This window comes from Salvelinus alpinus, chromosome 25, assembly GCF_045679555.1.
Source record: "Salvelinus alpinus chromosome 25, SLU_Salpinus.1, whole genome shotgun sequence".
Lineage (NCBI taxonomy): Eukaryota > Metazoa > Chordata > Actinopteri > Salmoniformes > Salmonidae > Salvelinus > Salvelinus alpinus.
In genome coordinates, this window is record NC_092110.1 from 6,270,362 (window position 1) to 6,287,259 (window position 16,898).

The following is a 16,898-nucleotide window of genomic DNA, read 5'->3' on the forward strand; positions in this document are numbered from 1 at the left end:
CAAACTAAAACAATGTAACTGATAATGGTATCTTTATGCTTTCATTTAATAAAATAATGATAAAATACTCTTTCAAAATGCCGATGTTTATTTAGTTATGGATCCATAACGAATTACTATGGGAATAAATATCACTGAATTAGAGAAATATCCTCTATGTAATTATTGGCGGAGAGTCATGTCATATTTTTCCATATACTGTAGGTCTACCGTAGGTGACATGAGTCTCACTAGTGTTGAGTAATGTGGTCTAGGTCTTCTTTATTTAAAGAGCATTTTGAAGTTAGAAGCAATAGCCTACAACTATTTCAGCACCGTTTCACGCTGCTCTGAGACAAGCATGGGGACTGGTCTTGATAAATCAATTATATTTTTTATTTTCACTTAATCTCCGTTTGGGTATTGGTTAGACTAGAATTAGAAAATTTGGGTGCAGAAATGTTATGCTCTTAGTGTAACCTTTATTTAACTAGGCAAGTCAGTTAAGAACAAATTCTTATTTACAAGAACAGCCTCTGCTTCCTCCCCGTCGGGGAATTGAACCCCGGTCTCCTGTGTGCCCGCATTCTCTAGTCCAGCCATTATTGTAGGCTATCAAATGCTTCTCAAAGATGCCCTCTGGTGGTCAAACTAGCACTAACTAGCATTAATGGTACCAGTGGTTCACACTTAATAACGTGCCATAGAATTCTGCAGCACCTTGTAAGCTGCACCGCAGTACGCTGCAACTTTTAAAGGAGGAACCACTAGTGGAAACGCGCTTGCAAACATTTGCTCCCGATGCCACCGAGAGGCTCTTGCTGCCAAGGGAATGCCTGACCGCTTGAAAGACGTTTTGGACACTACAGTACAAATGGTTAACTTTGCAATGATATGGGGGGCGACGTAACGCTTTTACAACATACAGAAGTGTGCTGGTTATCAAGGGGCAAAGTATTGACACGTTTTTTTTTTTATTCAGAGACGGGCTCATAGTTTTCTTTACTGACCATACTTTTCACTTGTCTGACCGCTTGCATGATGACGAATTTCTCACACGATTGGCCTATCTGGGTGACGTTGTTTCTCGCCTGAATGATCTGAATCTAGAATTACAGGGACTCTCCAACTATATTCAATGTGCGGGATAAAATTGAGGCTATGATTGAGAAGTTGGAGCTATTTTCTGTCTGCATTAACAAGGACAACACACAGGTCTTTCCATCCTTGTTAGAATTTTTTCTGTGTGCAAATTAACTCAAGCTTACAGACAATGTCAAATGTGATATAGTGAAGCACCTGAGTGAGCTGGGTGCGCAATTACGCAGGTACTTTCCCGAAACGAACGACACAACTGGATTCGTTATCCCTTTCATGCCCTACCTCCAGTCCACTTACTGATATCTGAACAAGAGAGCGGCTCTGTGAAAATGTAATTTAATCAGAAGCCACCGCAAGATTTCTGGATAGGGCTGCGGTCAGAGTTTCTTGCCTTGGCAAATCGCGCTGTTAAGACACTGATGTCCTTTGCAACCACGTACCTATATGAGAGTGGATTCTCGGCCCTCACAAGCATGAGAACTAAATACAGGCACAGACTGTGTGGGAAATGATTTAAGACTGAGACTCTCTCCAATACAACCCAACATTGCAGAGTTATGTGCATCATTTCAAGCACATCCTTCTCATTAACCTGTGGTGAGTTATTCACAATTTTCGATTAACAAATAAGGTTTTATATGTAAGATGGCTAAATAAAGAGCAAAGTTATTTATTATTTGTGCCCTGGTCCTATAAGAGCTCTTTGTCACTTCCCACGAGCCGGGTTGTGACAAACTCACTCATTCTTATGTTGTGTGTGTTTGTGGCAGGCTTACAATGATTGCAAAAAACGACATTTGAGTGCGCGCTGACCCTGGTGCTAGAGGGGGTACGCAGCTGGAGGTTGAATGTTTGAAGGGGTACAGGACTATAAAAAGTTTGGGAACCACTGATCTAGAGAGCAGAATAAAAAAACAATACTTGATATACCAAAATGATATCACTTAAAGAAAAATATTTAAATGGCTTATCCAATTGCAGGATAAGCAATTTACATGCACCTTTTGATATTCCGCTCACTTTTATCCCTGTACCCATGAATAAACAGAATATTCCTCATTTAAATTCGTATGGGTTAAATGGAATAGTGACACTGACTGTAGGCCTATAAACTCACATGTAGTGTAATATAATAACTCCTGCAGAATTGATATAACTAATGTTAATTTTGTCACAGGAGTTGGAAAATGTGATTTCTTTCAGCTTCTCTTGAGAAAATAGGAATGTGAATGTAACTTGACTTTGACACTGTTATTCAAGCAGACAGTGTTCCAACCGCACATAATATGTATCCAAGAGGAACTGAAGTCAGAAACATGTTTCATAGTTTTCTCAGCTTTTCATTTCCTCAAAACCGGTCAAACGGTTGACATTTTGCATGGGAACAATCTTTCCACTTTTAAAATAGTTTTTTCTCCCCGGTCCCTAAACGAAACTGATAACTTTACAGGTGTTAGATTACTAATGCATTCATTCTATCGAAAGACATTATTCTGGTGAGTACTACTTTATATAGTCTTCTAGGGCAACAAGTTGACAGAAGAGAAGCTGAATGTGTTGAACTATAGTTGACAAACAAATGGCCAACCATATGTCGGAAATTATGACCTACCAAATGATGAGCAGAAATGTATCTAAATTAGAGGTGAAAGTAGATAGTTATATCAGTCCATCATTACTTTGACTGACCTTCATGTCTTAATGTGGAAAATTTCAAGAATTTGAAAGTTTCTTCAAGTGCAGTCGCAAAAATCAAGCACTATGATGAAACTGGCTCTCATGAGGACCGCCACAGGAAAGGAAGACCCAGAGATACCTCTGCTGCAGAGGAGAAGTTCATTAGAGTTACCAGCACCTCAGAAATTGCAGCCCAAATAACTGCTTCACAGAGTTAAAGTAAGACACATCTCAACATCAACTGTTCAGAGGAGACTGTGTGAATCAGGCCTTCATGGTCAAATTGCTACAAAGAAACCACTACTAAAGGACACCAATAACAAGAAGAGACTTGCTTGGGCCAAGAAACACGAGCAATGGACATTAGACCGGTGGAAATCTGTTCTTTGGTCTGATGAGTCCAAATGTGAGATGTTTGGTTCCAACTGCTGTGTCTTTGTGAGATGAAGAGTAGGTGAATGGATGATCTCCACATGTGTGGTTCCCACTGTGAAACATGGAGGAGGAGGTGTTGTGGGGGTGCTTTGCTTGTGACACTGTTGGGAATTTATTTCGATTTCAAGGCACACTTAACTAGCATGGCTACCACAGCATTCTGCAGCGATACGCCATCCCATCTGGTTTGCGCTTAGTGGGACTATCATTTGTTTTTCAACAGGGCAATGACCCAACACACCTCCAGGCTGTGTAAGGGTTATTTGACCAAGAAGGAGAGTGATGGAGTGCTGCATCAGATGACCTGGCCTCCACAATCACCCGACCTCAACCCAATTGAGATGGTTTGGGATGAGTTGGACTGCAGAGTGAAGGTAAAGCAGCCAACAAGTGCTCAGCATATGTGTGATCTCCTTCAAGACTTTTGGAAAAGCATTCCAGTTGAAGCTGGTTGAGATAATGCCAAGAGTGTGCAAAGCTGTCATCAAGGCGAAGGGTGGCTACTTTGAATAATCTAAAATATATTTTGATTGAGCACTTTTTTGCTTACTACATGATTCCATATGTGTTATTTCATAGTTTTGGTGTCTTCACTATTATTCTACAATGTAGAAAATAGTAAAAAATTAAGAAAAGCCCTTGAGTAGGTGTCCAGACTTTTGACTGGTACTGTAGTTTATTTTATTAAAACACATGGTATGTCTATATCTGGGAAAAATACATGGGGGGGGAAATGTAGACTGGCCCAACAATGACGAGACTGAATATCCAATGTTCTATGCTGGTTATGTGAACTCACCGGGGATAAGGCTGATGCTCTCTGCTGGTACCAATAACATAGGCTATAGGCTTCTGTTCAATTTAGTATAACTATGAAAGAGATTAGTCTTCATTGTCTTCTCTTTACAGCAATAAATATTTGCTTTCCGAACTATGATGAAATATTGCGATATGCCTTTCTTTTCACTGACAGTCACAACTCAACAAATTGCGGGCCCTTCTGACTGTAGGCAATGCGATTTTAAAACAATCCACAGCTTATTCTTTTAATGAAGCTAATAATCCTTTAGTCAAATCATGCTTTCTGGTCTACTATCCAATTGTATATGTATTTCTGTTTAGACAGGAGTAGGCTATATCATTTTGTCAATTTTACTTTAGGGGAAGCTTGGCCTATGTCTGTAGCGCACTTTCAAAACTGGATTAATGCAAATATTCATGATTCTGTCAGCTTAACCGTCTTTGGGTAGATGGAAAGGCTATCATTAGCATCACAAATGGCTACGCAAAGTATAGATATATAGGCCCTACACACACTGCGCACACACAAGGGCGTTCCTGTGCCGATGTTGCCTCTTCAGAAAGTTGGTTTATTTTTGGTTAATTGCACATTACTGTTTGAATAAATCATGTTGATAAAAAAAATGTAATAAAATATTTGTGAACCAAAATGTTACTGGCACCCTTGCGACCAATAAAATAAATTGTGTTGCACTGCCAAGTCAAACGGTCGCAAATGTGAGTGTTTTGGTCGCAGTATCAAACCCTGTTCCTGAGGTTACAACAAAGTGTGTCCTACTGAAATGTGTTCTCTGTATACTGATACAGTGCAAGGTGACCCAACAGTCATGACCCCACTCGCATGATTGAGATGATCTTTTAGGCCTACTTCTAATATGTACCATTTAGGTTAGGCTTACTTCTAGTGTGTGTGGTTTAGATTAGGCCTACTTCTAGTGTATATGGTTTAGATTAGGCTTACTTCTAGTGTGTATGGTTTAGATTAGGCCTACTTCTAGTGTGTATGGTTTAGATTAGGCCTACTTCTAATATGTACCATTTAGGTTAGGCTTACTTCTAGTGTGTATGGTTTAGATTAGGCCTACTTCTAGTGTGTATGGTTTAGATTAGGCCTACTTCTAGTGTGTATGGTTTAGATTAGGCTTACTTCTAGTGTGTATGGTTTAGATTAGGCCTACTTCTAGTGTGTATGGTTTAGATTAGGCCTACTTCTAGTGTGTATGGTTTAGATTAGGCCTACTTCTAGTGTGTATGGTTTAGATTAGGCTTACTTCTAGTGTGTATGGTTTAGATTAGGCCTACTTCTAGTGTGTATGGTTTAGATTAGGCCTACTTCTAGTGTGTATGGTTTAGATTAGGCTTACTTCTAGTGTGTATGGTTTAGATTAGGCCTACTTCTAGTGTGTATGGTTTAGATTAGGCCTACTTCTAATGTGTAAGATTGAAGTGTAAAACTGCATAGATTTTTCACTCCGTACCCTTTTTGTGAGAGATCTGTTGGCGAGGGGAGTATGTCTGTGGGTCAAGGGTTGAAAGTGCTGTGTGTGTGTGTGTGTGTGAGAGATAGGGCGCTAAGGTTTGTTTGGTTTTAAACAGTGTGTAATATAAGGTGATAACAGAGCGATAATGGCGTCCTTGGTCTGTGCTGTCTCAACCAGCTGGCAAACAGACTGACAGACTGACTGAGGGAGGGACCTGTAGAGAGCAGCAGAGAGGAAAGTAGTATAGTAGCGAGGTCTGTGCTGGTTGACCTATTTGTGTAAATAGTTTAGTTTCTGTCTTCCGCTTAGTGTGTTAGGTTGTTTACATTGGATTGTGGGTAGAGGTTTTCGACATTGGGTTTGGGGAGGAGTGGTGTGTGTGTGATTGTCTAAGAAGCTCATTCTTTTTGGTGGAATTGTGAGTGACTATGGATTCTCTGGTTGTATTTAAATGTTTGGTAGTGTAGGGCACGCTAATGTGCATACTATGTTGTGATTTGTCTGAGTGGCAGCATTCCTGTAACATACTAACCTTTCCTCCCTTCCTGTTCCTCAGGTGTCCCTCTCTCCTGGAATCCCAACATCTGCTGAGTCATCAGTAGTGAGTCAGGGTGTCATGGCCACCGGGCCCAGAACACGCAGAGATCACCCCTCATAGTGCTTCCCCCAGCCAGCCACCTGCAGACACATACACAGGAGGAGGCACAGGGGTGGCAATGATGACCACATCACATATGAACGGTCATGTGACTGAGTCAGACGGAGGAGGAAGTGGAGGAGGCGAGACGAACCAGGAGGAGCCCCAGCAGTGGCACAGGGAGATGGCAGTGGACTGCCCAGGGGACCTGGGTGCTCGTACCCTGCCTGTGCGGCGGTCTGCCCAGCTGGAGAGGATCCGTCAACACCAAGAGGACCTGAGGAGGAGAAGGGAGGAGGAGGGCAGGAACAGACAGGAGCTAGATCTTAATGCTTCCATACGGCTCAAGAAGCTATCTCAGAACCCCAAGGTGGGCATTGATAACCCCACCTTCGACCCCATCGAAGGCCCCTTAGGGCCCATGGGACTTCCGCCCAACCTGGGGGCCCCTACTCTACTGGGTGAGTAGGACAGAGTATGACAATACTCCTAACAAAGCCATACAATATAAGTGTTCTATTAAGTTGTGATTCTGAACAGAATAGTTATTTGGCGTTAGCCTTGAGCACTAGCAAGGATAAAGTGCTAACAAGAAAGTGGCTGTCTCTTGCTGAAATCGAATGGCAACATTTTTGCTCTGAAAACAAGGTGAAGAAAGTGCCGTTTTGCTTGAAAGACAATCCTTTCAGATTTATGGGAGTGGATTTGGAGGTAGGGTCGATTTGGAATTCAGGATAGGCCTCTAGCTGTCTGTTGCTTTCCCTCAGACTATTCACCCAAGTTCACTTTTCCTGTTCCAGGTAGGCTTTTGAATGATACCAAACATATATACACACACACACACACACACACAGCAGTCTATAGGCCGGTAGTCAGTGCATTCTTCTTCTAAAGCTCTCTGAGGGAGTCCTACTTCACTCCCACTTAATTCTCTGATGATCGGGAGGCTGGGGTCTGGGAAAGACTGAGACTGAGGGAGGAAAGTAGGGAGTGAGAGCAGGAAGGAGGGGGTACGTGAGGAGGGAGGGAAGAGGTGTGTGTGGTAGCAGCATTCCTCGGGGGGGGGGGGGGGGTTAATTAAAAACTCTGTTACAAAACATTCTGACCCAGGCTGCAATGGCTGCTCTCTGGCCCTCCATTTTCTGACCTTATTTTTTTTCTTTTTCTGCCCCATCTCCTGTCCTTCGACTGCCCTACCACTCCTCCTGCCAAGTTAATAATGCATTGAAATGATACCTATCATATAGCCTAGGCCTAGCCTAAGATAACAACAATATGTAGGACAGAAGGTACCCAGTGAAGTCAATGGCGCGTGACAGTAGATCCTCCATCAGATGAGACGACTAGCCTCCCACTTAGATACTCCCTTTTACACATGCGCAGACCTTCTCCTTATTTTGGTCTTAGTTAGACTGGACAGATATGTCTAAGAGAGGGGTCTGGATTTGAGAGAGCTGGTAAGATTTAAGAATATGATTATTTTGGAGTTGTATCACTGATATAAATATCCTGTCTTGACCATATGAGTACACTGTAATTCTTTCCTGAATCTGAGCATTTGTCTCTGGCTGTTGTGTAATGTATTTGTATGGTTGATCTGTCTGTACGGTATATGTATTCCTGATTCTCCCCCTTCCCCACTCTCCCTGCATACAGAGTTGGAGGAGCTGCTGATGTCCCTAAAGCAGGTGCAGCACTGCCTGTCTGACGCCCAGAGCCAGGAGGACGTGGAGCTGGTGCTGCAGCTGGTCCAGAAGACTGACTTCCAGAAGGCCTTCAACATCCACAACGCTGTGGCCCAGCACATGAACAGGCCCAGCCCGCCCTTCCCACACACAGACCGCGCTCAGGGCCTGGCACAAGAGGTGAGTCCTGATCTGGAGTCTGTTTGGGGTGTTATGGTTAGCTGATCATAGAGCTGTGCTTACAGAGCTGGCCCAGCAGCACGTGAACTGACCCAGCCCGCCCTTCCCCACACTCTGCCCTTAGGGCCTGGTCCAGGAGGTGACACCCAGATGCTGATATCAAGTCAGTTTGCAGTATTACTATGTAATAGTTGAGTGTAGGCCTTGTGAAGGGTAAACTGCTCCTAGATCTGTGCCTACAGATGTGGCCACGAAAATGAACTGGCTCATGAGGAAAGCGGAAGACTCCGTTAGACACTGATCCAGAGTGTTTTCTTCAACATGGTTAAGGGTAGGATTTATGGAGGAGTAAGCTGATCCTAGGATCTGTTGCCTGTGGGCAATGGCTACCCGGAGCATACTGAGTAGGGCTAGGGAAGAGGATGTATACCCACTTCCAAATCAACCCTTCCCTTAGACCCATTTCAGACTGGGTGGGAACTAGAATAGAAGGAAATGGGAGGGGAACATCAAACTTGATCTGAGGCCAAGCTAACAGGCCAAAAAGTGAGGACTGAGGAGGGTCTGTGTGACACAATGACAGGAATACGTGCACTAAGGCACGCACATAAACACACATACACTGAAACACGCATGCACACAAACACCCACACACAAGCGATCAAGTACGACTTGTAGGAGTTGTGGAAAATGTTGCCGAAATTAGGTAGCCGACTAGCCTTGAAGTTGAAGTTCAGCAGAGTTTGTCTAGTGTAAGAGGTTTTTAATGGGCAAGAAACCACATCAAAGTACCACATGACTTTTTGAATGTTTTGTCCGCTAATGACACTTGATTGAGGAGAGAGCCTCGTTGCCTGGAATCGCTGTAGTGTGAAGTGTTAATGAGACTCAATAATAAACTTGTTTATTGTTGTTTTCCTGTTCTCTCATTCTGCCCCAGCAGCACAGAACAGCTCTTGTACTCAAGCCCCGTCATTAGAGCCCAGACGTAGAACTGAAACTCACTGACTTGGACAAGACAGGACACTCACAATAGGGCGTCTCTCGGTGTCTCTGAGGCTGCTGCCTGCACCATTATAGACTCACTGACAGCAGTGAGTCTATAATGGTGCCTTAGTCATTAGGCACCAAATGGGAGAAAATGGGCTTAAACGGGGTCGGAATACCAGAATTTGCCCCACGTGTGTGTGTGTGTGTGTGAACATTTGTTTTTGTGTGTGTGTTTATGCATGTGGACAGAATACATTGTCCTATAATATACATACCTTTCCCATGCCAAATGGTCCCTATTCCAAGATCAACTTGGGTCTTTTTTAAACAGGAAAGGTATGTAAGGGAGTTTTCTATTGGCCAGCCCTTATGTGGACCATGTCACCATTGTGTACGTTATGGTAGAGTCACAACTAGAGGTCGACCGATTATGATTTTTCAACACCGATACCGATTATTGGAGGGCAAATAAAGCCGATACCGATTAATCAGCCGATTTTTAAAATGTATTTGTAATAATGACAATTACAACAATACTGAATGAACACTTATTTTAACTTAATATAATAAATCAATAAAATCAATTTAGACTCAAATAAATAATGAAACATGTTCAATTTGGTTTAAATAATGCAAAAACAAAGTGTTGGAGAAGAACGTAAAAGTGCAATATGTGCCATGTAAGAAAGCTAATGTTTAAGTTCCTTGCTCAGAACATGAGAACATATGAAAGCTGGTGGTTCCTTTTAACATGAGTCTTCAATATTCCCAGGTAAGAAGTTTTAGGTTGTATCTATTATAGTACTATTTCTCTCTAAACCATTTGTATTTCATATACCTTTGACTATTGGATGTTCTTATAGGCACTTTAGTATTGCCAGTGTAACAGTATAGCTTCCGTCCCTCTCCTCGCTCCTACCTGGGCTCGAACCAGGAACACATCGACAACAGCCACCCTCGAAGCAGCATTACCCATGCAGAGCAAGGGGAACAACTACTCCAAGTCTCAGAGCGAGTGACGTTTGAAACGCTATTAGCACGCACCCCGCTAACTAGCTAGCCATTTCACATCGGTTACACCAGCCTAATCTCGGAAGTTGATGGGCTTGAAGTCATAAACAGCGCAATAGCTGCTGGCAAACGCACGAAAATGCTGTTTGAATGAATGCTTACGAGCCTGCTGGTGCCCACCATCGCTCAGTCAGACTGCTCTATCAAATCATAGACTTAATTATAACATAATAACACACAGAAATACGAGCCTTAGGTCATTAATATGGTCGAATCCGGAAACTATCATCTCGAAAACAAAACATGTATTCTTTCAGTGAAATACGGAACCGTTCCGTATTTTATCTAACGGGTGGCATCCATCAGTCTAAATATTCCTGTTACATTGCACAACCTTCAATGTTATGTCATAATTACGTAAAATTCTGGCAAATTAGTTCGCAATGAGCCAGGCGGCTCAAACTGTTGCATATACTCTGACTCTGCGTGCAATGAACGCAAGAGAAGTGACACAATTTCACCTGGTTAATATTGCCTGCTAACCTGGATTTCTTTTAGCTAAATATGCAGGTTTAAAAATATATACTTGTGTATTGATTTTAAGAAAGGCATTGATGTTTATGGTTAGGTACACGTTGGAGCAACGACAGTCCTTTTTTGCGAATGCGCACTGCATCAATTATATGCAACGCAGGACACGCTAGATAAACTAGTAATATCATCAACCATGTGTAGTTATAACTAGTGATTATGATTGATTGATTGTTTTTTATAAGATACGTTTAATGCTAGCTAGCAACTTACCTTGGCTTCTTACTGCATTCGCGTAACAGGCGGGCTCCTCGTGAGGCAGGTGGTTAGAGCGTTGGACTAGTTTATCGTAAGGTTGCAAGATTGAATCCCTGAGCTGACAAAGTAAAAATCTGTCGTTCTGCCCCAGACCAAGGCAGTTAACCCAGTGTTCCTAGGCCGTCATTGAAAATAAGAATGTGTTCTTAACTGACTTGCCTAGTTAAATAAAGTGTAAAAAAATATATATATAAAATCAGCGTCCAAAATTACCGATTTCCGATTGTTATGAAAACTTGATATCGACTTTATTAATCGGCCATTCCGATTAATCGGTCGACCTCTAGTCACAACCACCAATGGGCGAACTCTTCCTCTTCGCACTGGGTTCATATAGCCAAAACAAAGCGTCCCAGTGGTCAAGAAAAATGTCGGCCACGAATTGCTCGGCGCTGAAGTTGGTCTCCACCGCCAAGCTCACGCAGTGTTGCTGCTCAATGACCAAAGGATTGTCTGGTGGAAAAGGGGCGAGTGCTGAGTTATGCTAATTAACACATAACAGTTACATGGTAGCTGTGAATTGCAGGCTATTACCAAGTGCCAGGTGCTAGAAGCCAAGTTAGCCAAGCCATTAGCCCAAAACAAAGACCTATGTTTCAAAGTTGAAACGGCTCATAATAATGGCCAGAAAGAAGCAAATGGAATGGCATTGAACACCTGGAAACCATGTGTTTGATACCATTCCACTGATTCCACACCAGCCATTACCACGAGCCCATTCTCCCCAATTTAGGTGCCACCAACCTCCTGTGACGTGCATCCAGGTATACTGATGTGGGGGGAGTCAACTTATTTTAATGACATTATTTCATAATTTTTAATAAGTGTGCTCCATTTGAAGTAGAAATCGAAACTAAACGTCATTACATGAAACGAAATGTTAAATCATTTGAGACTACAGGAAATAGGTTAACTGCTATGTTAAACAACTGCAGTCATGGTTGCTTTGGTTATCAACAGCCTTGTGGCTATTGTAGTCTTTACTGTGGGGGGAAAAAAACGTATCTCTAAAGTTGTCCCAGGTGAGGCAGGCAGCATGCGAGTGAGGGGCAACTGCGCAGGCGCCTTACCTAGTCAGTCTGGAATACTACCACAACACCATAGTGGGATTAGCCTAGGTCTGGAGGAGACCACTTCAGTGAGAAGGTTTTTTTTCCCCCCATGGGGCCACCCTGGTATAACCCCACCTCCATAAACTTAGTGTTAGACCCCTCTGCCATGAATGGATTAACCTGGTCCCAGTGACGTCAGCTCCAGAGGGATTCTGGGTTGACTGACTGCACTCAAACTGGGTCGTGTTCATTAGGCACCAATTATAAGAACATTTATTGAAACATGGAAGGACTATCTGGGCTTGTCTTTACAAAACGTTTTAAAATATGTTCTGTTGCATGCCCTAATGAACACAACCAAAGCTGAACCCGGGCCCGAGGCCGTCTCGCTGCTTACTCTAACATGGTCTGCGGCTGGGGCCGTTCTAATGCACCCCGCAAGGAAAAAGTTAAAACCAGTCAACATAATATTTTAACACAAACCCTATGTATGCCATCTAGTCTGGTGAACAAAAGCATTGCAGCTGTTGAATCAAGGTGGGAAGAATCGTGACAGATTCTCTTCCCTTCCGACCTTCCTGTGTAGATGCTGCTGTCCTCTGTTTTGATCAGTTTCTTTGATTTGAGAGAACGGGTGTAAGTCATCAGATGTGTTTTCAAGTTGGTGTGTCCTATCCCTGCTCCTATTTCTTATACTTCCTGTGTTCTGGTGTGTTCTCCAGGTCCAGTCTATGGTTCATAACAGCCAACACAAGGAGGGCTTGGAGCTCAACACCCTGCTCTCTTCCCCACATGTCCAGGTGAGGCCTCCATCCATTCCTACTCTGTCTATTTCTGTGTCTCAGTTTAACCTGTGTCTCTCTGCGCCACTTTAATGGCGGTGTAACGTGCATCTCTGTTTAACCTGTCCCAGTGTAACGTCTGTCTCTCTCCCAGTATAAAGTTATCATCCTGGATCTCAGGGCTGGGCTTCTTCAGGTCAGGACTGTGTTTGTTCAGCTGTGATCAACTATTGGCTACATCTCTTGGCAGAAGCCGGGCCAAAGCCCTGATCTCGCTCTCTTTAACTCTCACACGTGGGATGAGTGACCTGATTTCTCTCTCTGTCCCCAACATCTACAATGGTGGTGATGCTGCTCCTCTGAGACACCAGGGCATGTTGAACGTCTGAAATAGATTGAAAGGGGAAGTGTACTACCTGAATGTTTTTGCTACAGTGTACCCTGCAGAACACAACCCACACAGTAGGAGGTGAGGGAGTGAGGATAGAGGAGGAGGAGTGGTTGGGGGGGGGTCCCCCTGTGTTGTTTTGAGGGTTGCCATAGAGGTAGACCTAGAGAGGTAACTAACTAGGCATTTCTCCCCAGGGGCAGATGGAGGGAGTGGAAAATGATTTACCTGCTGTCCCTCAGGGGAAATTATGGCTGTCTGTTACTACTTAATGAAATGAAAGTTTATTTTGTAATGTTTGTCCTCCTGGATGTCTTCCTTCCACCAGAACTAGAACAGCAGGGGGCTCTGGAAGTAATAACGACAGTACTGTTAGACACAGATGCTTGCGTCCATGCATCTACCTGTCTGTGTGTTTGCATTTTCAAGTGTCTAAAAGTTAACCCAGTTAGGCTGACGAACCCTATGTCCCCTGTCCCTCCACAGGCAGTGCTTCTGGCCCATGACTGTGTTGCGGTGCAGGAGATGCAGCTGGAGCCCCTGACCCCAGACGACCACTGTGAAACTCTCACCCAATGGGGAGGGGAGACCGTCAAGATAGTCTGCATCGAGAAGGCCAGGGACATCCCACTGGTGAGAGACCCCTTTAAAACACACTGTCATGAATCAACATAGGAGTAGATATAGACTGTCTGAAAAGTGGACAAGCTGTCAAAGCCTTGATTCCCTCTGTCTTTGTTTCCTCAATTTCCCACCCCTCTCTCTCAAAGCTTATTGGAGAAGAGGTTTCAAGGTCCCTCCTTTTGGATATCCTCCAATGAGCTTGGAGAGTGTGGCAAGGAATCGAGTACGGGAGGAATCAAGAATTTGGCCGCTTGTACACTTTTTTTTCAGACAGCCAACATCACTCTCCTCTACCTAACAAAATGTAAACCGTCCAGTATCTGCACCGTCACTAACCTCTGTTCTCCACTGTCTGCGTGGCAGGGCGCGACGGTGCGTAACGACATGGACAGCGTGATAATAAGCCGCATCGTGAAGGGTGGGGCGGCGGAGCGCAGCGGGCTGCTCCATGAAGGAGACGAGGTTCTGGAGATCAACGGAGTGGAGATCCGAGGGAAGGACGTCAACGAGGTCTTCGACATCCTGGCCGACATGCACGGCAACCTGACCTTCATCCTCATCCCCAGCCCACAGACCAAACCCCCGCCCATCAAGGAGACTGTGGTAAGTACAGACGCACCTTCATCCAAGAACCCCCCCCTCACCTCTCCTCTCAGCCCCTGGGCTGGGTTGTCTGTCTGTCTGAAGCAGTCACACTGTTCCAGGTTCCAATGGCTCAGTGGGTTGCAGACAGGGTTGGGTAGGTTACTTTCTAAATGTAATCCGTTACTAGTTACCTGTCCAAAATTGTAATCAGTAATCTGTTACTTTTAGATTATGTTCCCCTTAAGAGACATTGTAAGTAGATTAAAATGTATGTTACTAATTGAACGACATCTATTGCAGGATAAATCAATGTTAAAGTTGACATAGCTGACCATTTATGCATGTAAAATTTTACTTTATGGGTGGTTATGTAGACTTCTTCTAACCATCACTTTCTACTACATATAATAATATGATTAAGTTCTATCAGAATTCCAGTCATTCCAATAAATGTTATACCCCTTGATCTTCAAGAATTGGACTTGGAAGTATCGAAATATAGATTGCCCAAATTGTTTTACCTGAGCATAACCCAGAAATGGATGCAAGGACTGACCATCCATGATATCAAAGTGATTGTTTTTAACCATGTTATGAGGCTATACAGTGTTTGTTTACATTTACAATGTTTACAAACATTGGAGTAAAACAAGTTTATTTTGGGTTCTCGTGGAGTGTGACAGTTGAACTAAGCTCATGAGGCATTTATAAGTTATATTCTTCATGAATCAATGGATATACACTACTGTTCAAAAGTTTGGGTTCACTTAGTTTTGAAAGAAAAGCACTTTTTTGTCCTTTTTTTTTTTAAATAACATAAAATTGATCAGAAATACAGTGTAGACATTGTTAATGTTGTAAATGACGTATAGCTTTATGAAATATCTACATAGGAGTACAGAGGCCCATTATCAGCAACCATGACTCCTGTGTTCCAATGGCACGTTGTTAGCTAATCCAAGTTTATCATTTTAAAAGGCTAAATGATCATTAGAGAACCCTTTTGCAGTTATGTTAGCACAAGTGAAAACTGTTGTTCTGATTTAAAGAAGCAATAAAAGTGGACTTCCTTAGACTAGTTGAGTATCTGGAGCATCAGCATCTGTGGGTTCGACTACAGGCTCAAAATGGGCAGAAACAAAGACCTTTCTTCTGAAACTTGTCAGTCTATTCTTGTTCTGAGAAATGAAGGCTATTCCATGTGAGAAATTGCCAAGAAACTGATGATCTCGTACAGCGGTGTATGACTCCCTTCACAGAACAGCGCAAACTGTCTAACCAGAATAGAAAGAGGAATGGAAGGCCCCAGTGCACAACTGAAATGGAATATCTACATAGGCGTACAGAGGTCCATTATCAGCAACCATCAGCGCAAACTGGCTCTAACCAGAATAGAAAGAGTGGGAGGCCCCGGTGCACAACTGAGCAAGAGCACAAGTATATTAGAGTGTCTAGTTTGAGAAACAGATGCCTCACAAGTCCTCAACTGGCAGCTTCATTAAATAGTACCCGCAAAACACCAGTCTTAACGTCAACAGTGAAGAGGTGACTCCGGGATGCTGGCCTTCTAGGCAGAGTTCCTCTGTCCAGTGGCTGTGTTCTTTTGCCCGTCTTAATTTCTTTTGGCCACTCTGAGATGCTGCTTTTTCTTTGCAACTCCGCCTAGAAGGCCAGCATCCCGGAGTCGCCTCTTCATGTAGATATCAATAATAAGTGATATCCGTATCGCCGTAGACTACACCCCTGCTGTCGGCCTTACCTCCAAGCATTTATTCAAGTTGGATAATCTTTGGATGCCAACAGCAGCCGCACCATTGGAAGACACCGCTTGGACTGTAGCCTACAAAAGCCTATTCCTGCTCTTTTCCCACAATCCATCAAACACATTTGGTGTCACCATAGTGGTCTCTGATTTGTGGTCAGACTAGCTCCGCTGTAACAAACTTAAACTCGCAAAAAAAATTCCAATGCTGATTTGAATGTCATTGAGAACAGAAGTGTGATTTTTTTTATTTTTTTATTTTTTATACATACTTTCTGAATTTAAAAGTAATCTTGGTTTTGTAGTCTGAGTACAATATTTTTGCTTGAAACGTAACGGATTACAGTTACTGTTTTTGTTTTTTTGTAATCCATTACAAATAACGGATTACATGCAATCCGTTACTCCCCAACCCTGGTTGCAGAGCATGGTACTGGCCCATGGCCAATGTTGGTTTGATTCCTGCATGCACCACCACATACTGAATGTCATTATGAAAAGTAAATTGTTTTGGAGCATCTGCTACATGACCATATTTACAAATATGAACCTTTTTAAATTTTATTCTATAATATACAGTGCGAGCTACTAGAAAACCAAGGTCATGTTTTGTTTCCTCTATTCCACCAGGTCCATGTGAAGGCTTACTTTGACTACGACCCGTCTGATGACCCGTACGTGCCGTGCAGGGAGCTGGGCCTGTGCTTCCAGAAAGGAGACATCCTCCACATCATCAGCCAGGATGACCCCAACTGGTGGCAGGCCTACAGGGACGGAGACGAGGACAACCAGCCCCTGGCCGGGCTAGTACCAGGTACACTACCTCACAATAGGGCTCAACAACAGTGGGCAAGTGCCAGGTCATATATGCAGACTATC

The 16,898-nt window shown here is 43.3% G+C and overlaps 1 protein-coding gene across 2 annotated transcripts in view; it reads left to right on the forward strand.

Moving 5' to 3' along the window:
* Positions 1-16,898, forward strand: part of LOC139553258 (protein PALS1-like) — a 51,624-nt gene that overhangs the window by 24,211 nt on the left and 10,515 nt on the right. For both annotated transcript variants that reach the window (XM_071365395.1, XM_071365394.1), the window contains 6 exons: positions 6,031-6,572; positions 7,768-7,976; positions 12,601-12,678; positions 13,535-13,681; positions 14,036-14,275; positions 16,650-16,833. In XM_071365395.1, coding sequence (XP_071221496.1) covers positions 6,191-6,572; positions 7,768-7,976; positions 12,601-12,678; positions 13,535-13,681; positions 14,036-14,275; positions 16,650-16,833 — 1,240 coding nt within the window. In that variant the 5' untranslated portion in view covers positions 6,031-6,190. The remainder of the gene's footprint in view (positions 1-6,030; positions 6,573-7,767; positions 7,977-12,600; positions 12,679-13,534; positions 13,682-14,035; positions 14,276-16,649; positions 16,834-16,898) is intronic.